A 24,085-nucleotide genomic window follows, 5' to 3' on the forward strand; every position below is an offset into this window, starting at 1 on the left:
AGCTCTATTTTCAACTTTTTGAGGAACCTCCATACTGTTTTCCAGAGTGGCTGCACCAGCTTGCATTCCCACCAACAGTGTAGGAGGGTTCCCCTTTCTCCGCATCCCCGCCAACATCTGTCGTTTCCTGACTTGTTAATTTTAGCCATTCTGACTGGTGTGAGGTGGTATCTCATTGAGGTTTTGATTTGGATTTCCCAGGGACCACATTTTAGTTCTCTATGGATGCTGACCTCTCTCAGATTAGGGAGAACTCAATGCCCATGCAAAAAGCAAACATATGCCGGCTAGTGGTTTCTCTTTGCTATTATCCCAAGAACTCATACAACATGAAGATTTTTAATAAGCCACAAGCCATAGATCCCTCTATATAATCATTTTCCTCCCAAATGTTTCAATAAACACTGAGTAATTTTTTGGATAGAAGTTTTAAGTGTCTAGCTAATGAATTCCGAAATCAATGTGTCCGGAAACGTAGTATTTCAATCATTCAGCAACAATCATTCTATGAAAAGAATAAAAACTGTCTTCTTTGCTTAGAGACTGCCAAAACTGATTCTGTTCCCAGAGTTTCTTCAAATGTTGAAAAATATATATATATACACGTATATATATATAGCACATTTTAAAATGGACTGGAACGTTTCTTTTGGGAGGTAGTGAGGCAGCTGTGAAACCAACACTCTGAGGCGTTCAGTTCTCCTGACCCCGGAGAGCTGTCAAATGACTCACTAGGACCAGCAGGAAAAGAGGAAGTGATGAAAGATAAATTAAGAGAATCAGAAGAGCCAAAAAGGCAGCAGGGAGTGCCACCCTCAGGAGAAAAGGGGTGGGACACACTCTTTGGAGTTCAAATGGCTATCCAAATAGACAAAGACAGGGTACGAGGCAAAGGTGTCCTTGGAGCCCCGTGGCACTCGGTGTGGCAAGGGCAGACGAGCTCCATACCGGCTACTCTCCCCTGTGAGGCTCCGGGGGACCATTAATCATCATTAGGGGAAGCCTTGCTGTTGCAGCTTCCCACCCCGGGGTATTCAGAGTCCCCAGTAAAAGTGGCATAATGGCAGATCCGTGCTCACAGCCGCCAATCTGCCCCAAGTCTTCCCTTTGCAATTTGCATTGACAATTTCTAATTCAACACTCCCTCCTCCTGTTCACAGCACCCTAATCTACAGGCACTGTGCTTACTTTTTATTTTCAAAATGATAGCAATCTGCTGCTTTGAAGGGTCCCCCCAGTGCCTCTCCCAGGAAGCAAATGCCATATATTTCAGTTTACCACTTAAGTCCGACCATCCCAACATGCCTTCCAAATCCAATAAAAGTACATGTATGCTCATTTTGCCTTACAGCGAAAGACAAAATTTTTTAATAAAATTGTTCTCAAAACTCCCATACTTAAAGGTAAGTGTCTAAATATCATGTGTAAAGAAGATGAGTGGCTATAAAATGCATCTTTTTTTAAAGATTTATTTGAGAGAGCGAGCATGCATGGTGGGGAGGGGCAGAGGGAGAGGGACAAAGAGAATCTCAAGCAGATTCCCCACTGAGTACAGAGCCCTACACAAGGCTCGATCTCAGGACCATGAGATCATGACCTGAGCCGAAATCAAGAGTCGGACACTCAACCAAGACACCCAGGTGCCCCTAAAATGCATCGTATCTGTACTGTTGTCAAGGGTTTGTGGTTTTGTTTTGTTGTCCTTCGGAAATTACCAAAAATTTCCTTTTGGACCTAATCTTTATCCAAAAAATTTAATGGGGGCACCAGTCACTTCTGATTTATTCTTGATTTTAAAATGCTTTGTGGATGATCTAATTAAGTCTTTTTATTAAGAGATGACCATGAGGGATAGACTTAAAACTTCTGTGGAGCCAGAAATCCCACAGAAGTACACACTGTCAACCTAAATGAACTTTGATTCATCTGAGCTGGGAATGGGGGGGGGGGGGGGACATGTCCTGCCAAAGAGGAGCATCCAATGCCCTGTTTCCAGAGTTTCAACCGGAAGCCAGCTGTTCACCCATCTCCACACCCGAGGCAGATGCTATGAGCTTTCAGAAATGAGAATGTCAAGTAATTTTTATTTTTATTTACTATTTTTTATTTTTTTATTATTTATTTTATTTATTATTATTTAAATTTTTATTTAAAGATTTACTTATACTGGGGAGAAAGAGTGAGAGCACCTGAACAGGGGTAGGGGGAGAGGGAGAGAGAGAATCTCAAGCAGACCCCCCCACTGAGCATGGAGCCCAAGGTAGGGCCCCATCTCACAACCCTGAGATCATGACCTGAGCAGAAATCAGGAGTCGGACACTCAACCGACTGAGTCACCCAGGCGCCCCGAGAATGTCAACTAATGTTTTAAAGGAAATATACAAGCAGGAATCAGCCTTGTGACATTTAAAACTCAGAAAAAACTTCTAACTCATCACATTTTTTCATCTTTGCCTTTTTATGGATTATAAAAATAATACTCACTTTGGAGAATTCCAACATTACAGAAATGTGACTTCAGAAATTCAAAGTTACCGCCCATAATCCCACCCCACAAAATTGCTATAATAACTATAAAATGTTTATTAGCTCAGAGTATTTTTCCTATGAAAAGACTAATATATATAAATGCCTTTAAAATACACAAATTGCGTCATGCCACATGTTCCATTCTTCATCTGTATGTTTATCTGGCTGGTGTACAGTGATGTCTGTTAAAAAGATGTTCACTGAAAACCTGGTTTTTTTTTTAAAAAAAAAGCTGGTTTTAATAGCAAAATAAGACAACAACAACAACACTAATAAACATAACAAAGTCAATACATCAGTATCGTCAATAGAAGGCAGGGATTTAAGATGGTATATTTGGTTTTAATAGGTCACAATATTAATTCTGGAGAGGATGACTCCCTGAAATAGTTCAGAGTTTTCTCAATAATCCTATAGCAGCACTACATTCTTGCTAAAACACATAACAAGAGGAAAACAGATCTCAAAATTATTTTTGCTGACTTCTATACTTAGCTTTGGCATTAAGTTCTTGTGTCAGATGCTAAAATTTTATTTAAAAAAAAAAGAATTCTTCACATTTGTACTTACTAGCAAAATCCACTATTTTATTTTTTTTAGGTAAGGGAGACAGTAATGCTCTTCTGTTTTAGAGATGAAGAAATAGAGGCTCAGCACTGAGGATACCAAGACCACAGAGTAAGTAACTGGGTAGAAACTTGACCCTGGGTATCTTGATCTAAATCTCGGGGCTTTTTCCACCTCAATATGTACCTTCTAGTACTGAAGAAATCAGCTGCATTTTAGAGGAACATTACATCATTTTGCCAGGATCTTCCATCGCTATAGTATAGGCCATTAGGGTAAGATGAAAATGGTTAAACAGAGGGCCAGGAGAAGGAAAAAAAAAAAAAACCCACAACAACAAATGTATGAAGGTGTTTGCTTTATTTGACATGTTATTTTACATGTGAAGACCAAGAAGACTGACTGATACATATGATAATTAAGTACACTCTATGCCAATGAAATCAGAGTCATGACTTCCAAATGATAATACAGTCACTCCAAAAACATCCCTTAGGTGGGTCCATCCTAGCAAATCCCCAGCAAGGATGTCATCCCTCTCCTCTCTGTGCCGATGGCAACCATCATTAAATGACCACCACACTCAGGGCTCCTATCTGGCTCAGTTGGTAGAGTGTGTGACTCTTGGTCGTGGGGTTGTAAGTTTGAGCCCCACACTGGGTGTGGAGATTACTTAAAAATAAAATCTTTAAAAAAATATGACCACCACGCTCATCCCCATCCTATCCAGACATGACATCAGAACCTTTCTACATCATAATCCAAGGTTTAACACTGTCAATCCATCAAAATTGGTATGTAAAATAAAACTCTCATCTCTGTTTCTGGAAATGGAGAGTTGGAATCCATTATTAATAACTGGTCTCTAAAACCAGCTTATTTTTGCAGGTAACAAAGAGTCTTTTCAACATGGGTTGGATTATACCAAGTCTCCTTTATCAAAACAGATTATTTAAGTAAATGAGGCAATAGTTAGAGATTTCAAACTGACACTAATAGATTTGAGTTCTAAGAAAATAACTGCCCCCAAATTCTCTCCTCTCCTCTGTTGAACGTGGCCAATGGGCATCAGTCACTGCAGAAGACAGCAGGAAAACCTCATGTGTTTATTTCTAGCACTGCCCAGAAAGGGCTCGTGCCTATCTATGCCTGTTTAGCAGTAGTAATTTTCTTGTATAGAGTTACATAAGAAATACTCAGCCTTTCTTACCCCTAAAATTAGAAAAATACAATACCAAATCATCTAGTTTATAGCATATTTTCCTCCAAAATCAAGCCAAAATAATACAGAAATACTTTAAACAATTTTCATCAACAATTTTTAATTCACTGAGAACATTGAAGCAAAGATCAGATATTTGATTCAAAGTAAAGAGTGCAATCATCACTATCGCAAAAGGGACTCTTCTAAGAGTTACAAATACTTGAAGAGGAAGAATAAAATTAGCCATGCAGACTTGGAATGGAACTAGAGATCCTGATAAAGGCATAGTTTTCAAATATATATAGAAGGATAGAGAAAATAGATGCACAGGTATTAATATTAATGATGATGATACTGTGTGTGCGCGTGTTTATATGTGCATCTTTACATTTCCTAGCTCTATCTACTCAGAGTGCATGGAAGCAATGAAACCCAGGATGCCTGGGTGGCTCAGTTGGTTAAGTGTCTGACTCTTGGTTTCAGCTCTGGTCATGATCTTCAGGTCTTGAGATCGAGCCTTGTGCCAGGCTCCGCACTCTGCAGAGAGTCTCCTTGAGATTCTCTCTCTCCTTCTTCCTCCCTGCCCCAGCTTGCACACTTGCACACACACACTCTTTCTCAAAAAATTAATTAATTAAAGAAGCAATGAAACCACAGTCATAATGATTAGCCTAGCACCCATATTATGGTTTCAAACACCATTCCTCATTAAATGGAGCCAGAGCTACTTGGAAAAGTAGCTGATTCCAGAACTGGGGCCAGAAAAGTACAGAATGAACCAGAAACATCCTGTGTTAACAGAAAGGAAGAAAGTGCTCAAAAAATGATGGGAACATGTCAAAAGGATATAAATACCATCTTTTAAAGAGCTCCGTCTGGCCAAAACTAGTCCATGTGACCACCAAATTATAAGAATCAATGGGTCCATACTGAGATGGATGGATGGATGAATGGATCAATGTAGATAAATAGGTAGATAAAAATAGGGGGAAAAGAATACCCTTTCTTACAGTGGAAAGCCAACTAATAAACACAGAAGGAATGCAGTTAGAAAATCACTATTTGTCAACCATCCTAATAATAACCGATTCAAGTAAAAACCATAAATGAATGCTCAAGCCAGTATATTCGAGTTTGAGGAACAGCAGGCTACTCACATGGCCTCAAAATATCCCCCCATAAGATACAAGGTAAAGAAGAAAAAAGTAACTTGATAGTGAAGAAGTCTGGCAGATAGGATTTGAACCAAGCAGTCCACATTAATGTCACCAATAAAGGGATAAATTGATACCATGTGACTCCCAACAGGATGTGCTGAGAAGCCCACACTATCACTTCTATGGTACCTTTGCTCAAAATGTACCACCTAAATCAACACTCAGGAGCAACAAACAAATCCAACTTGAGAGACACACTACAAAAGACCTGGTTTGTACTCTTCCAAATAGGAGTAGCATGTGAGACAAAAACTTAGGAAGTGCTATCAAGTAAGAGATACTAAATAAATATGACAGTTAAATAAAACCTGTGATCTGGGATTTTCTCTCACTGTAAAGGACATCATAGGGATTATTAGTGAAATCTGAATAAATTCGGTAGATTAGATAACAAAGCCCCACCAATGCTAATTTCCTGATTTAGATAACTGCGCTGCAGTTATGTAAGAGAACGTCTTATTGCTAAAAAACACACACACGTTGATATATTTAGGAATTAAGAGTAGAGAGTGAAAAGGGTTCAAATAAATATAATAGATGTGGGTATTTGGGGAATCTAGGTAAAGATGATACAGGAATTCATTTATATAGGTCTGAAATTATGTCAAAATAAAAGTTTATCGATTAAAAAAGAATCTTAATAAAAGATAGTGAGTTTTGGTTTGTCTGTTTTTTTAAATAAGTGCTTCATCAGGTGAATTCACAGGCCATTCTGCAATTTTCGTTGGTCTCAGAACATTATCTTCTGCCAGTAACAAATGATGAAACTTCATTTTGTTCTATCAAAGTCTGGCTCTGGAAGGAAAGGTCTTGTTAAACTTGTCAGTCCTGTAGCCTAGCCTAGCAATGACAGACTAACTAAACCTATAACGAACAAAACAAGAGTCATTGATTTACACCAGAGCCACTGAGGTTTCACAGCCTCTGTGACCACAGCGTTGGGCCTTCAAAACCCAACGCTTCCACCAAGAACACTTTTTACAGAAGACTGTACAAAATAATGGTTCTTGGCAACCCCCCACCCTCTTCACTGCACCTTATCACATCTGCTCTCTCAGAGAACAACAGGACATTCCATTTAACCCAGCAACTGTTACAGAAGCACACTACTACCAAATGGGAGACTCGTACAACGCAGCCACGGACTCAGTTCTCCAACTTAAGAAGCCTGAAAACTGGCGAAAAATACAGATACTGTGGACGGCCTCTACAAAAGTGTAAGAGTTTCAGTGAGTTGCGTTACGTGGTCAGGTACCTACCATACCAGCCGTGTGGCTTAAAAAAAAAAAAACTGAATCAGGAAAGAAACGGATCTATCAATCACACATGCCTCCAAGTGAATTTGCTAGTTTCTTAGCAGGGTTTGGTTTTTCTGTGCTTTTCTTGTCATGAGCGTTTCACCCAATGAGGTATTTGCACAACCAGTCAAATGCCTCATATGGTAGTCAACTGAGGAGAGAGCAAGATGCTCCAATGCTGGGGAAACCAGCTGGATGGACTTAAGGAGAGATGTATGCTGCCCACATGGGACATCCTGAAGGGATTTTTGACGGTAATATCAACCATATGTGATTTTTCACCTTTTGGTTTCTCTAAATCACTTACAAGAGAATTGCACAGAATGTGATTGGTCCAGAGTAGACTCTAGAGGTTACAGAAAAAAAAGCATTATATATGTGATGAAACCTGTTTACGTTGGTTAATGCACACTCAGAGGGCACTGGGAAGATTTTCCAAAGGTTTCAAGCTATTACAAAGAACAAAAGCATAGTTCCTTTAAAAAATCTGGTGGTATTGAGGTATAGGAGCATTGCATTGTCTTCAAAAGGGAGTTCAGAAAGCAGGCGAGGCTCTGAGGCCAAAAAACTAAAACCACTGGGGCATTTATGGTTTTATATTTTAGAATGAGTACAAAAAGTACTATGGAGAAATTAAACTTAGTTTTCTAAATAGGAGCGGAGTATATGCAATCAAGGGTGAGGTCATAAGTTATGAAAAGGGCCTGAGGCAGCTCATAAGTAAGTACAGGAAGAAGACACACACAAAAAACTCAGAAGCAAATACTGAATAAGTTGGAAGTTGCTGTATCTCAGTGTCAGATATGAGGGAGGGTGGGCACAACCGTTTGTCTGTCCCGATCCAGGGCAGATGGGGACAGGAGGTGCCAACAAAGAGTGTGGGCTCCCAGATCAGCCACGCTCCAAAGTTGCAACCATGTGGGCAGAGGGGGCCCAAGATTTCTAGCCCAGGACAGCTCAGGCTTTCTTATGAGGCCTTGAGAGCTCTCGGACAGGGAATCCAAGCAGACAGCTAGAAGGGGGGGAATGCTGACAACTCTGCTCCTGAAGCAACTCACCTCACATCATAAGGTTTTGGAGTAAGATCCATCTCTAATCTAGTGATTCTCCCGGGTACCCCTATCACACCATGAAGTAGTGCTAGAAATCTGTGGGGGCACTCACTGGCACAATGACTGGGGTGGGGACCAGGGATGCCAGAAGTCCTACAATGCACAGAGTCCCATGCGGTGCACAATTATTATGCTTCTACTGCAACTTCCACATACCCTTCCAGACCTTCGTGAAGGTAAAATAACAAATGTTTTATGATTACCTGAGTGGAGACCCTCACTCGTTTTTACATTTAAACACTAAGAGTTCTTTTTTTTTTTTTTCAGTTTAAATATATATAAATTGTATACCCTTATTCATAGCAGTATTTTTCACAAAATAATGTCACAAAGTCAAAAGGTAGGAGTAAACCAAGTGTCTGTCACCGGACGGAGAGAGAAACAAAATGCGGTATATGTGCATCTATACACACAGTGGGATAGTATTTAGCCTTAAAAAGGAAGCAATTCTGACACATCTTCCAATACGGGTGAACCTGGAGGACGAATCCCGCTAGATGAAATAAGCCAGACACAAAAAGACAAATACCATATAATTCCACTTACATGGAGTACCTAGAGTAGTCAAACGCACAGAAACAGCAAGCAAAAGGGGGGCCTCCAAGAGCTGGGGGTACAGGGAGTGGGGAGTTGTTTAATGGGTACCATTCCACTGTAGGAAGATGGAAAAGTTCTGGAGATGGATGATGGTGATGGTTGCACAACAGTGTGAATGTACTTAATGCCACAGAAAGGTATAATTAAAAATGGTTAACTTTTATGTTATGTATATTGTAGCACAATTTTAAAAATACACAAACACACACACGGAGGTGTGCAAATCACAAGACGACTGTACTTTGCTGTGCCAAAACTGAACCCCACTCTGTTCACCACTGCAGAAAACCGAATCACAAGGTGCCAGTGCTCCCAGCGCCTCAGTCCCCAGCACCACCCTCCCACTCCAGTAGCCTTCACAGCTGGGACCTCATGCTGAGTCTACAAGGGGGCGCAAGCATCTGCAGCATCGTGGGGTCTTCCAGCGTCACCATGCCCGTGCATTCTCATCCTGATACATGTATTTTAGTATCGATTACCTTCCTTTTATTTTTTTATTATGGCATACAGAGATCCTACAATTAGGTGTGTATGTATGTAAATATTACTTACAGATTTCATTTTACAACAGGATTGGTGGCACTGAAAAGTATTTGTTACAAAAAAAAATGGAGAGAGTGGGCCTGGCTCTGAGATGGGTGGGGACCACCACTCTGGTCTCAGGGGACAGACAGGAGTGGGAGTAGAGGAACTGAAGACTCTGCAGTAAGGACCAGACTCAGTGAGTCTCCGTGGATTTAATATAAAAGCACGCTTCTGCAAGAATCAAGGTTCTTATGGGGGTGGTCTGGTGGTAGTCTGCCCACTCCCCTGAAAAGGAAAAAATATGGTGGAAAGCTAGAAAGTGCCTGACTCTCCTTCGTGATGAAACACAGACACACTTAAAATAATCAAATTTATGCCTGGTAATAAACTCCGACAGAGATGAGGTGAACCAGGGTATATATTTTTCAGTCATGGGAATCACTGTATCCTGTCAAAAGAGATCAGGATTTAACTGAGAAGGGCACAGTGTGTCAATTGCAATGACACATATATTGTTGCTCTATTGTGATCATCCTTCTTTTCCATCTCAACACCGGGACATGATTAATATTTTACATACTGTCCAAAAGGGGAATGTGACTTACCAGAAACCATCCTCCACATTTCAAATACAGATCCCCCCTTTGCCAAGAGAAAATCCTGCCCAGCTGTAGATTTCTCATTTGCAAAACATAAGAGCAATGAAATTCCATTACTTAGAGAAACTGGCTGTTCCACCAAACCCTTGGCAACGGAAGCTGTACTTATCTTTCTGAACAATAGCCTCAGAAAATGTATTCTCTCAAAAAAAAAAAAAAAAGACAGTAAGTATGCCTTTGAGCTCTTGAGAAAGTGCTCTTGCACAAGCAAATTCCTGTTAGGGAAAATCCACTCCCCCGACCTGGGAAGTACAAAGATGGACCCTAAAACAGGCAGTAAAAAGAGCTCCAAGTTTAAGAACGCTTCAAAAAGTCAATGGGGATGTAACAATATTAATAATGTCCTGAAAACAAAATCAAGTATCCTTTTCATATGTACGTTACCACAATGTACCTGCTCCCTCAGAAGGGTGATTCTTAGACCCTAACATGTTCAATTTGTTTTCCTTGTGAGTGTTAACTGTATGTTTTCCTGAGGATATAAACGATCCTAAAGCGTACTGCTTTGCACATTGCGGAATTCATCCAAACAAGAATGGAAAGGCGAGACTTTGTTCTCTGTCTTCCCAGGCTCCCTTCCCCGGGAGAAGCATGCGGCCAAACTCCAGTGGGTTATGTGAGCTTCGCTCATGGCTTATCTCATAGAGTTCCCACTCCGTCCAAAGTTTTGAAATGGACCATGAAAACACTCAAGAAACACAGACGCTCTGCCAATGTGTTTGAACAAGCATCAGCGGCATCAGGGCTGTTTTTCCGGTTCCCCGTCTAATGTGCCCTGTCATGGCTATGGCCTGTGGTGCCGTTCTTGTGGGATGCAACGTATCATCCTGGACTCTCCTATCTAATTCCTCCTCACAGGAGACCCAACAACTTAGTCCATGTATTTACCCATTAAAAGAGCAGTCAAAATGGTCAAAAAACACCAGCAAAAAATAGTCCGTTGTGTCCAACTTTGCATCAAGAGCCCATACCAGGAGGCAAAGAATAATTCTTTCCCTTTTGGCAAGCTGGAGCATCCTAGGACATCGTGTGACCCTACTGCAATGTGCTGCACGGTGGGGTAGAGATCTACCTCCCCCAGAGCAAATCCATAAACCTACTCTATAAAGGCTTAAAATGCTCCATGAAGAATGAAGAATTTGGGATGATGTGAGTGACCATCCTGAATATCGACCTCGGCCTGCACATCCCTGGACAATCACCTTTTACACCGGACAAAAGACAAACCCAGAAGAGAGAACAATGCATCCGTAGCAACAACTGTGAGCCACGAACTGGGAGGACACGATCAGGCCTCCAGAGCGGACACGATTTTACCCTGGTAACCAACGTGAACACCGACACAATGTGCACAACAGGGGTTGCTCATCTGGTTCTAACTAACATACAACTCTCCAATGGCTTTCACACAAAGCTGTAACTGAAGCATACAAAACAGATGCAAGGCCGCGGGAAGACAGCCAAATTGTGAACATGCCACTCATAATCTGGCTTCTCTATATTTAATATAAACAAAAACTTAACACCAAGGCAATCAGCGCTCTCTGTAGTCCCACACAATGGGAGAGTTCTCCTGCCCAACCATCCACCAGCTTAGGCCTCCCTCCCTGACCAAACATCTTGCATTGAACCAGACGAAGATGGGATGGCATTCAACCTATTAAAAGACACTGGCCAGTGTTCACATACCTCAATAATCCTGTCATGAATTTGCAGGCCTCCGTCCTTGGCTGCGGGCCCACTGTCAACTATTTTGGATACAAAGATTCCTTCAGTGGACGATCCATCTTGGTTGTCCTTTGGGTTAAAAAAACACACACATGAATGCTAGGCATTAACTTGGTCATGAAAATAAAGCTTACACTCTTAAACTATAATGGACTCTTGCTCATGTCAAAAGTGGCAATGGGGCGAAAGCCCATCTGTGACCCATAATTTGTTTTAATCTAAAATTAACACATACACATGGTAAAATACTTCAAACCATAACCAAAAGGTATAAAATAAGTCCCTGCCACCTCCTACCCATTGTCCTTTTCCCCTCTATATAGCACCTATTTGCAGTTTACATATCCTTTCCAAAACATTTTTCATAGATCACTTTCCTAAACATGTATCTGGTCCTTTTTCATGTACACAGATGGTATGTGTGTGCATGGGGTATGCCCTCCCCATCCTGTGCATCTTGCCTCTTTCAAGTTTACAATCTTAGAGATTTTTCACCAGTCATACTGTCCAGTTTAACTCCCTTAAGCGGCTGAACAGTATCCCAATATTAGGATAATTACCACTGTTTCTAATTGTTGCTCTTAGAGACGATGATGTCTCCAATACCTTCCTACCTGTACTATGAAATATCTTTTGCAGTATGTATCTGAGGCAAATCCCTAGTAATGGAACTGGCGGGTCCAAGGATATGGAGATTTGATGGATGTTGCCAAATTATGCACTCATTAGAGTGCATAGCTCATTAGAGTGTTTTCCCATATCCTTACCAGCTCAGAGTACTATTAAAACCTTTAATCCAATAATCTGATTGTGAAAATAGGTGTTTTATGTGTGCTCAGATTTACATCAGAAAAGCTCACTACCACCACCCCAGGCCAAATTCTCATCCACTCTCAAATCCCTTTAGATCTTTCAAAGTCTGGACCGAAACTTTCTGGGAAAGGGAACGGCTTGCTGCTCAAACTCCTTCCTTTATTTAAAATCAAAAAGTTCCAACAAGCCCATAAAAAAACCCTCACAGCTTGTTCATGAACTTCTTTCCAAACAGCACTGGGATGAATTCTCTCCAAGTGTGTGGATTAAATTTCTAGTGATTAACAGATGGATTTATAAGTTAAAGTATTGTTCCCAAACAAAAGCATTTGAAAAGTAATTTCAGGATCTTCCACAAAAACTCCAAATCCTACCATCATGGTAAATTTTTTGCCATAATGCCATAAGAAGATCTATTTTAATAATATTTTCTGTACATAGAAATACATATAAATTCCATTTGTTAAGAAGTAACTATGAAAATATAAAATTTTTCTCTTTAAATAGAAAAAAAAAATCCTATATTCTAAAGGGGAAAGGAATGACTTTAAATGTGGTTCGATCTACCCCTTCCAAGGCAAGAGTGATGGCCAAGAGTGAGAAAATGCACATTCCGTACCTCTTCTCTCTCTCTCCCCCTCCCTCCCCACCCCTTTCTCTCAAACACACACACACACACACACACACACACATTCTCTCTAATGTTATAAATAGGATTCAAAAGAAACCAAAATCACAACCTAAAATGAGCATTAAGTGTTCTTCCCAACATTTATTCCCCCATGACAAAGACAGGTCTCTAAACTGCCATCTGGATTCTATCAACACTCTCCAAGAGAGGAGGGTCAGCAAGGATGTGGGTGCTGTACTAGATCAGCTATCCTCAAAAGGCAGCCCGCCCAGCACCACAGCACCCTACACCGGCCCAGCGCACACTAACCCGTCACTGTCTGAATTTCTCCCTGCCTCCTTTGTCACTCACAGCTGCCTTACTAATTCACTTACCCCAGGGCATTCGTGGATCCCCCTGCACGCATAGCTCAAATAGGAGTACATAGCTGTGCAACAGCTTCTATTTACTGAGTACATACTAGGTAGGTAGCGAGTACTCTGTGTCCCGTTTCATCCTCACAACAACCACAAACCTTAAGTACTATTATTATCCATTTCATAGATGAAAAACCTGAGACAGAGACGTTAAGTAACTTGCCCAAGGTCACACAGCTAAAAAGTAGCATAGGTCAGTTTCAAACCGAGGACAGTTCAACTCCCTTACATAAGCTCTATGTGCAATAGTGACTCCCACAGAGAAAAATCTCAAAAATATACATGAATTCAAAAGTTCCACATTCCAGGCTATGGAATATTCCACTGGACAAACCCGAAGAGCCTCAGTGGACCACAAACGATTTATGGACAATCTTGAGTTCCCTAAGAGGTGATATCAATATATCCAATGAAAAGAGATCCGTGCTTACTCTGAATTAATTGCTTTGCATTTCTTGGCTGGAGAGGAAGAGGGAGATGGGGGAGGGGCTTTTGGCTTTGGTCTGTTTTGCAGAATACTACCTCATGCACAAGTAATTTTTCTTAGGAGAGCAACTAAGTTCAAGCAAAAAACAGGGAAACAGGCAAAAGCAAACAGCACAATTCAGGTTAAATTAAGACAGTGGTAGAAGGTGGAAACAGAATGCAAAAAAACATACAGAGAGCACAAAATCAAAGAAAGCCAAATCAATTCCATCCTGGATAGCTAGATGTGTCTCTTAAAAGACATCTCTCTGTTCTGAGTTTGTTTGGCTCCTCTCCTAATACATTTTAAGTCAGAGCTATTTATCAAGGTGAACTAACAAGGCTTGGGATTTGTTTTGTTTTGCTGGCTTGAGAAAAGGAAAAATGAAAGGGATTGTTTTCATCCCAGGGGTACCTGACAATGAAGTATACTTGCCAAAGCCTGAAGTGAAAGGTCTGATACACCAGACTGGATGCTGTTTCTTTAGGGATATAAGAATTAATGAATGAATGATGTGATAGTGCTAAGAGCAGTGCATCATGCAAGGAAAAGCCTTATGTCAGCGCCCCCCTGGGCTGGGCCTATGTCACAACCCAACCAAGCTTCTAACACAAGACTTCCTTGGGAAACACACACATCATGTGTACTGCATTCTACTTCCAGTACTAACAATGAGTGTGCATTGTTGCTCATCTTGGCTTTTTAGCATGTTCTCAATGACCTGCCAGATTTCCAGGCAACAGTTCAGAATACATTTAGGGTTCATTATGCGATTTCTGCTAATCAGGACAAGTTTTAAAAAAAAACACTATTGCAACCACATGCATATGGAATTAAACTTTCCTCCAGGGGACATGCATATAGTTCTTGCAAAAAGACCACATGAACTGAGAACGCTTACGAAAGCTACAAAATCCACTCTGGCTTGCACTTCAATCAGCTTTTTAAAGGGGAAAGAAAATAACCTAAAACATGTACTTTGATAATCACAAGTAAGAACCATATTCCAATGAGGTTGGGAGTGTCCTTTTGTTCCCGGGGAGGGATAGAAAACAAACACATAGTAAGTTCCCCAACCATCACCAAGACATAGGTATCCCTCTCCATTTCAAGCATTTTTTTTTAAAGATTTTATTTATTTATTTGTCAGAGAGAGAGAGAGAGAGAGAGAGAGAGAGCGCGCACAAGCAGGGAGAATGGCAGGCAGAGGGAGAAGCAGGCTCCCTGCTGAGCAAGGAGCCCAATGTGGGGCTCGACCCCAGGACCCTGGGATCATGACCTGAGCCAAAGGCAGATGCTCAACGCTCAGCCACCCAGGCATCCCATTTCAAGCATTTTCAAACATTGGGCTCCTTTTTCCTATATACGCTCTGGCGAGGCAGAGAAGGAACCTTCCTGGTTTGGGCTCTTTCAACCGTGGAAGTTTCTGAAACATCTAACAGTGAGGTGCATCTTGGTTTGTTGAAGTCATTTCTTAAAACTGGTAACAGTGGATGGGGAGAGGAGATTTAATGATTATGCAGCCAAACGAAGGACAGCCTCTGTTACTCAAGCTCACCGGCAAGGCAAAGCATGTTCTACAACACATTCTCGGTTAAGCTGGGGAACACGGACCAGGGCCAGTCCTGTTGTTTCCTGAGACCAACTACTCAGACATCTGAGTCCCAGTCTGCTCCCTCATCCCTCCCCTTTGCTGGAGTACGTCCCCCCGCCACCCCAGTAGCCAGAACACAAGCAGAGCAGCATCATGACATGCTGCCTGGTTGCTCAGCCAACTGGCAAACGAGCAAAGAAAAAAGGTACCAATGCAACCATGTCCTAAGAATTTCCATGAGATGACGAAACAAACCACTATGTGCGCCCATCCCTGGGGCTCAGTAAAGTGGGGGTGCCCCTGCCCCCACCCCTTCCTTCTCATAGTTTAATCTCATTGTCTGAAGGGTTCTCTTCTGTAGCTAAGTTTAGGGCAGATAATGCATCAGTCCCTCACTTAATGACCGTGCATTGCCTATAACTAAGCTGTCATTTCTTATAATAGAATGTGTATGTTTTTGAAACTGTGCCTTTGGCCAGAAGCGAGGGGAACTCAACCTACTCCTCCTCATACTAACTCTCCCATCTTCTTCAGCTCTCTTTCTGATCACCTCCTGCCCACCCCTCGACTCCAGCGACGCTGTGTACTCTTGGCAGCTCCCCCAAATGCCCACTCTGGGGCTGTTCCAGGCTTTGCACGGGCTTCCTTGGGTCTGTTCACCTTCTTCTAGCTCAGTGCTCTCCTAAGGTGGGCACGTGTGATGCAGGGCATTGGGACGATGAAAGGACATAAGAGAAATTGTATTTGTACTCACGTTTTAATTTCATCATTTAAAATGCTCCATTTTGCATGTAACTTTTATAAGCCATGTAGTATTAGTTCAGCCGCAAATATATAATTTAGAGCTAACTATATAAGCTCTTTTTTTTTTTTTTTTTTTAACAGTTAAGAGTGTTTAACGAAACATATATGGACCTCTGATCTAGCAAACTCCTACTCATCCTTCAGAATAGAGCTTAAATCGCCCTGCCCCAGGACAACTCCTCTCCAAGGGTGAGCCAGACCCAGGCACAGAGTTTAGCCACATCTGGTTGCCTGACAATGACCACAAGGACCCAGTCTCCCTGGCCTCCACAGTGCCTCCCAGCTCCTACCAAACAGCCCCTGCGCAATATTATTTGTTGAATGAGTGAATCCGATTCTCCTTTCCTTTCCTTTGACTATTACTTTCCTTTTAAGGTAACAAACAAGGAAATGATCTGCAGAAGACACAAGCAAGAGGTGATGCCCACTCAGATAAGCCCCATATGGAAGGCGTGATCCTGCAACGCGCCCTTTGCCACGTGCTGTCCCCAGGGCCCTTTCTGCAGACATTTTCCTCCCCGTTCAACTGACTGGTCTGAATTTGGCCTCTTCTTCCCGGAGGAGGAGGAGCTAATGATGAATAGGGTGGACAAGAGAGCTGCAGCGGGAGAAAAAGCAAAGGGATGCGACAGCCCACGAATTAGGGAATCGTCCCTGACTAATGAAGAGCTGACAGAGCGGAGCTCCAGCTCAGACTTCCGGTCCCGGAGCCCACGCTCCAGCTCAGTTACTCAGTTCCAAGTGCACACATCTCCCACAACTTTCTTCAGCTCCTACTGCTACACCACCAGACATGCCCCCCAAAACCTAAACAGTTTAGATAAGCTGTTGTATTACTAGGACAATGCTATTTTAAGAAACCACAACTAAATAAAAATCCCCGAGGGTGAAGATGTTAGATAAACAATGAACTCTCTAATTACAGACAGCAGAATGAGGTGAGCAAGGTTTCCTACCCCTCACGGGTTCCCCCCACCACCACCACCAAACCTTGACCCCTCTTCCCACTGCAGCAGGGCAAGGAAAAACACATTTTAGTAATTAACATACCACACACGGCCGGCCACCAATAATATTGAATCCCAGGGAGCCAGAGTCCCGATGTAGGACAAGAGTCAGACTTTTGGTTTCTTCACCCTGTAAGGGACAAATGAGTTCAAAATTTTATTTACCAACAGGGAATCAATAGTTGCAATTTTCTTTCTATCTAAGTGGACTCATGGACTTTTAGGTCATCCTTCACACTCCTCTGTCTCTTGGGCAGTTTAAGCAAGGAAACTTTTAGGGCCCCAGCTGAAACGGTGTCCTGTGCTGAGGAGGTTACAGATATGTCTAGGCCCTGCCTAACCCTGCAGTGCCCACATAAGAATGTCCGGCGATGTCCAGACATGCCTAATGAATGTGGTCTATCAATGACTCTGTGGTCTGCAAACGCATCTCTCCTTTGACCGGCCCACCCTGGCCAGCTGTCTAGACAGCTACTTTCTGTTTGTTCCTCAACCAGTCTCAACAGCAGCATTCACGTTCTGTCACGGAAGGTTTCAGGAGCACCACTCTCAGAAGTTTGAGCGCATGGACGGCCTGTCAATAGTCATCTGTGTCTGGGAGGCTTGAGGGGAAGCAGTCCGTGAAAAGTCTGACGCAAACGTGGAGGAGAAACAGAAAGATCCTGCATTTCACTGAAAGGGGGAGCGGGGCCCTTTCACAAAGTAATGACTGTCCAGGCCATAGGAGATGCCAGGCTGTTTAACGGAAAACACTCTGTTCAAAGGAGGCTGGTCAGTGTGAACCCCTTTAAATCCCACAAGCACAAGTCCCCCAGGAAGCTCGCACAGGCCATGTTCAACAGCTGAAAGGGACAGAGATGCCACGACACCTTAACTAACACTCTCAAGTTAACAGACAAGTGAGTAAAAATAGATTTATGCTTCTGTGTACATGGTCACTAAACAAGCTTTGACATACACACTCAGCTCACGGAGACACCTCTGAAGTGTTTCCAGTGATTGGAATGATGCACCAAACTTCACAAATACGGACTGCAGATACTTGTAAAAGCTTCATTTGCGGTTTCTGCTTAAACGTGGTATTACTTTTTTTTTTTTTAAGATTTTATTTATTTATTTGAGAGAGAGAGAGAGCACATACGAGAGGGGGTAGGGTCAGAGGGAGAAGCAGACTCCCCACTGAGCAGGGAGCCTGATGTGGGACTTGATCCTGGGACTCCAGGATCATGACCTGAGCCAAAGGCAAGTCGCTTAACCAACTGAGCCACCCAGGCGCCCCTAAACATGGTATTACTTAAATGCTGCATTTTTTTTTTTAAAGATTTTATTTTATTTATTTGACAGAGAGAGAGAGACAGCTAGAGAGGGAACACAAGCAGGGGGAGTGGGAGAGGAAGAAGCAGGCTCCCGACCGAGCAGGGAGCCCGATGCGGGGCTCGATCCCAGGACCCTGGGATCATGACCCGAGCCGAAGGCAGACGCTCAACGACTGAGCCGCCCAGGCGCCCCTAAATGCTGCATTTTTAGAAAATATGAAATACTCCCATTAACCAACACTAAGAGCTCATCACAAAATAGATTTAATTCTGATGTTGACTGCTTCCTGATCAAACCTTTGCCTCCTCCTTTTTCTGTGGAAATAAATGACCATATTTGAAGGACACGAATGCAAGGTTCTGACCCAGCCACACTGGCAAGGGAAACCATGCTTTCGAAATGACAGGCAGTGCCAGTGTTTCTGAAGCTCCCTTTATTGCTAGAGTTGTCAATGCAAAACTCTGGCAGCAGAACTGTGCCCAACAGAACCAAAAGAAAAAAAAATGCATGTAGATGACTAACGGGCTTCTGTAAAATTATCTCCATGCTTTAAAGTTTTTAGTAACCACAGTTATTTCTCATGACCACTTAGTGTACAGAATTAAAAATATTTGAATTTTTTTTTAAATTTCAAAAATGTTACATAAGCCTAAGCATCAATTGTTAAAGCCCTATAAAAACAAAAAATGACCATTTTTCATTAGAAAAAGACAGTCTTGGGGCGCCTGGTTGGCTCAGTTAGTTAAGCATCTGCCTTCAGCTGAGGTCATGATCCCAGGGTACTGGGATCGAGTCCTGCACTGGGCTGCCTGCTCAGTGGGGAGCCTACTTCTCCCTCTGCGTGCCGCTCCCCCTGCTTGTGCTGTGTGTGTGTCAAATAAATAAATAAAATCTTAAAAACAAAAAAAGGGACAGTCTTTAATGAAAGAACTAGGTGTCCTCTAAGAACAATGCAACAAAATATTCATTTCCACAGGCTCACTTACATCATATATAAAATAGAGTATTTTAATATAAAGAGAACCAGTCTCTATCAAGCTACTGTACCTAACCAACACCAGCAAAGCCTCTATAATAACTTACTGATTTTTCAAAAAATATTTCCACTCCACAGCATCACCATCCAGAGCATCTGTCTGTCAATGCTATCGACATAATTAATTTTTCCTGCACTAGTTAACAGGCAACAACTGTCCCTGCTCTAACAGAATAAACACTCAGGATCAACCTGATAGTTCTGAAATGTAAACGGGAGGATTCACTAACTGAAAGAGTTTAAATCTCTCTGCCTTGGGAAAGGAAAATCTTGGTAAGTCCATTTCTTGCCTTGCTATGTTAGAGGAGTGAAAAAGTTAGAAATACATTGGAATTTAAGTGAGTTATCACACATAGCCTACATTTCTGGCTTTCGTAATTAATGATAGAAACTGCACAGTAACACGGTAATCCAAGGTAGATGGCTGCAGTCTGACAATCTCAAATGATGCACAGAAGAGAACACACAATCAAATTTTTTAAGGCTACTGTGTGATAAATCTACTGTGTGATAACCACTTATTCATTCTAAAAATGAAAGAAAAAGACATCTTATTATCCCGCATTAACAGTAACAGTCAACATTTATTGGCTGCTTACTACGTGCCAGAAAGTATATTAAACATGTAACTGCTTTATTTTCTTTAATAAATCCCACCAATCTCATCAACTGGCACGATTACTACCCTCATGATACAGGAGGGAAGAGCTAGTAAGAGGTCAAGCTGGGATTTAGACCCACGCTCTCTGATTCTAGACCCCAATTACTCTTCCCTACCACTCCCTTTTCATGTGGAATGTAAAAAAGAATGCCATGTAGCATAGCAGTGTCTTAGGTCCTTCTCAAGATGGTTCAGTTGTTAGAGTCCCAAAACGGTCCGGTCCATAAGGGAACTCATGATAGGAAGTCTTACCCAGGAAACCAATGTCAGAACAAAACTCCAACTATTCACTGAACGATTTCTCTCCTAAAGACCCAACCTGAGATGCCCAGACACCTAAGTCTGTACCTAGCCTCAGAGATCTCTCTCCAGGGAGAAGTGAGACAATGCCTGAGACACGCCATTCCTCAGCTGAACAGCTATTTGCAAAAACGTTCTGAAACAATCAGGATGACAGTCCACACCTCCTTGCCAGTTGCAATCACTGGGGAGAAAGAAGGGGTGTTCTTATTTCTACAACCATCTTGACAAAGTCTGCAGTCCAGGAGGGTTACAACAGGCTTTAGGCGCCATTGCCTATTTTAGGACTGAGCCAACACATGGAAGATTTACCACACAATGCTGGGAGCAATAACAGGAGAAGAGAAAAGCTCTGTCAGGGCTGAATTCCTTTCATTTCTCCATCTAACTTTTCCTCGGACACCATGAACTTGATTCTGGCTTTTCCTTTCCATTCCTCTCCCCTTCAAAGCAACCTTAACTACTCTAATTTCTGATTCTTCAGAAAAAAAACCTGAATAGAGAATTTATACAATGGACTTTTGCACAGCACATTTAACATGTTAACTTGAATTCCTGCTTAATCATTTAATCTGTTCCTGAGCTGAAAATGCATCAGGATAAAAGGCATTTAAATAGTTCTCATTCACTGATACTCCACCAATTAAAGAGACATATAAATGGCACCAGGGCGAAGGCTCGCATGGATGCTGCTTTGGTGACTTTTCACAGAGATGATGTTAATGAGCGGCTCTTTCATCTAAAGGAAAACGTAACCGGGCGCCTGGGTGGCTCAGTTGGTTAAGCGACTGCCTTCGGCTCAGGTCATGATCCTGGAGTCCCGGGATCGAGTCCCGCATCGGGCTCCCTGCTCGGCAGGGGGTCTGCTCCTCCCTCTGACCCTCCCCCCTCTCATGTGCTCTCTGTCTCTCTCATTCTCTCTGTCTCAAATAAATAAATAAAATCTTTAAAAAAAATAAATAAATAAAGGAAAACGTAACCAATATTGATCTGTTTTGGTAGTTTATCATAACCCATGCTTTGAAATTTTCCCAATGGCCTGATGAAACAAAACAAAGAAGGGAAAGAGCTCTATTTCACATCAACAACGGATTATCTAGAACATCAGCTTTTTGAAGCAGGCATTGTATCCATACTCTACACCTGAGAAACTGAGGTTCCAAGAACTGCAGACATTTGCTTAAGATCACACAGATGCAAGGAAGGAGAGCCAGGAATCCAGGTCCACGGGACTCCAACGTCCATGCTCTTTGTGCTCTGCGGGTACACTCTGGCACCGCATTCTAAAATCCCTTTGCCTCCTAAGACTGAGCCTTCACATTAAAATGTCATGAAGGATTAGGCATCTAATTAGTTTTGTAATTAGAGTTTTAAGCAAGGTTTCTTTGGACTGTGTAGGAATAGTGGCAAAGATTAAGAGTATCTATTATACCGTGAAGGGTATCATAAGAGTATTACGACCCCGACAGGAACGAGGTAATGGTTAAGATCTTGGACTTCAGAGTCAGAACCCGAGTTGAGTTTCCTCATCCACAGAATGGGGATAATAATGGTTTCTCCTCACATCACAGGGTTATTTTTTTTTTTAAAGATTTTATTTATTTATTTGAGAGAGAGAATGAGATAGAGAGAGAGAGCACGAGATGGGGGAGGGTCAGAGGGAGAAGCAGACTCCCTGCCGAGCAGGGAGCCCGATGCGGGACTCGATCCAGGGACTCCAGGATCATGACCTGAGCCGAAGGCAGTCGCTTAACCAACTGAGCCACCCAGGCGCCCCACATCACAGGGTTATTATGAAGAATGAATGAGACAGACAATCGCTGACATGGGCCTCAGCACGGTGCCTCACCAACAGAAGTGCTCCAAACACAAACAGGGCACAGGTGTGGTGGACACTTCCGTGGCTCAGCACTGAGGCCCATTGTACTATTTAACCACAGAAATGACTCTGCCACAAAATCCAAGCAATAAAAAAAATGTCTAATCCCAAATTAACTTAGTCTATCTAAAGCAAGTTTGGGAGATCGGGGGCCTGAAGTTAAGCAAAATAGGATAATTCTACATCCACCACACCATCTGGCCATCTGATGGGAGCTCCCTCCATGTACGTGTCTTTTTTTTTTTTTTTTTCCCCAAAGTCTGGAGAAAGAGTGGCACATTCTAGGAGGGATGGTTACATGCCAATAGTTCTTATTCTGGAGATGGTAGCAGGAGACAAGTAAAGACCACAATGGGGAGCAGCTCAGCCTGAACCTTCGGTGTAGCAGAGCTAGGACAGGTTAATGATACTGACATGCTGGGATACGGGGATGAGGGAGGGGAAATCAGACAAATGACATACCCGGGCCTGAGGGAGGCGGCCATGGGAACAAGGAGGATGGGGGAACAGGTGCTGGCTCACAACAGCCATGGGAGGAACGGTAAGTCCAAGAATCTGGGGACTTGCGTAGGGAGAGCAAAGCTGGAAGAAGCTGGGAGATGGGGAGCTAGGGTGTTTGGGGATTGCTGAGACACTGGACTGCTCCACGTTCTACCGGATCAGTGAGTCTTGATGGGCCGGGAAGAAAAGGTGAAGAGTAGAGGACAATCAACCACCACAAACATGGAGGGGAGATGGCACCTCCTTGGCAGCTTTCCTTAGTGCTGTCCCTATTCTACTGCTCTTCCCTGATGGCATGTGTCTCTTCCCTTCAGGAGACAAGAGCTGGGTGGCAGATGGAAAAGGAAAATTCTGGAGTCCAGTGACGGCACGGTCTCCTTGGGGTGGGGCTGGAAGCTCCCCAGCCTCCACCCAGAACCCAGCTCACCAGCAGGGCCCCTACTGCAGTGTAGGGTCTCCTTGAGAGGCGCTTAGGTCTTTAGGATTGAGAAAGAACAGAGATCTATCGGCCTTGAAGAAGGAGATACGGGCCACCAAGCCCTAAATAACGGCATGAACAGTCCACAGTATTTATACCAGGAAGTCACAAGCAGAAATAGAAGCTCAACGCACAGGAACACAACAGGTGATTGCACTGAAAATAAGCTTTGCTATCATATTCGAACAAGGAGTTACGGGATCAAAATTTAATTTCAACTCAAGGTCTAAGTGGACAAGAATTTGGGGGGAAAATAAAAGTCACAGTGGAAAAGGCAAAAATAAAATGTACTTTGTCAAAGTCTCCTTACATAGTGGCTGGGGTTTGTTTTTTTGTTATTTGTTTTTTTTAAATGTCCAGGAACATGAACTGTCCTCTACAGGCAAGGTCCTTTTTCCTCTTAGTATGGCTCTGTCACCGTGCTCCTCCCAACACTCTGGCCTCAGAAGCTTGGATGCGTGCCATCTCCTAATCTGTGTGGTGGCCCCCAGAGCCCATCCATGCCACTGTCAATGTGGATTCTTTCTAAACACTCCTTTCCACCCAATGATGGGTGTTCCCCAATTACTGCTGTTGTGGGACTCACAGCTGAGAACTGGCTGGACTGGAAAGCTGCCCAGCGGGTTCTGAGAACTGCAATTGACTGACCGCTAGTCTGTGTATCTAGGGTGACACAACACCTCTCAGCCTCAGATTATGCAAAGCTCTCCGAGAGTCACGCAGCTGGGAAATAGCTCTGTCTGTGG

At 42.7% G+C, this 24,085-nt stretch overlaps 1 protein-coding gene across 3 annotated transcripts in view; it reads right to left on the minus strand.

Annotated features, from left to right (window-relative positions):
• The window catches only part of PDZRN3 (PDZ domain containing ring finger 3), a 237,988-nt gene that overhangs the window by 204,861 nt on the left and 9,042 nt on the right, over window positions 1-24,085 (minus strand). For 2 of the 3 annotated variants that reach the window (XM_081820851.1, XM_081820844.1), the window contains exons 2-3: window positions 17,211-17,297; window positions 11,398-11,505 (exon numbers count right to left, since the gene is read on the minus strand). In XM_081820851.1, the coding sequence (XP_081676977.1) occupies window positions 11,398-11,505; window positions 17,211-17,297 (195 nt within the window). The remainder of the gene's footprint in view (window positions 1-11,397; window positions 11,506-17,210; window positions 17,298-24,085) is intronic. The other variant, XM_081820862.1, reaches the window with a different exon arrangement.

Source organism: Leptonychotes weddellii, chromosome 1, assembly GCF_054177405.1.
Source record: "Leptonychotes weddellii isolate Sample4059 chromosome 1, ASM5417740v2, whole genome shotgun sequence".
Lineage (NCBI taxonomy): Eukaryota > Metazoa > Chordata > Mammalia > Carnivora > Phocidae > Leptonychotes > Leptonychotes weddellii.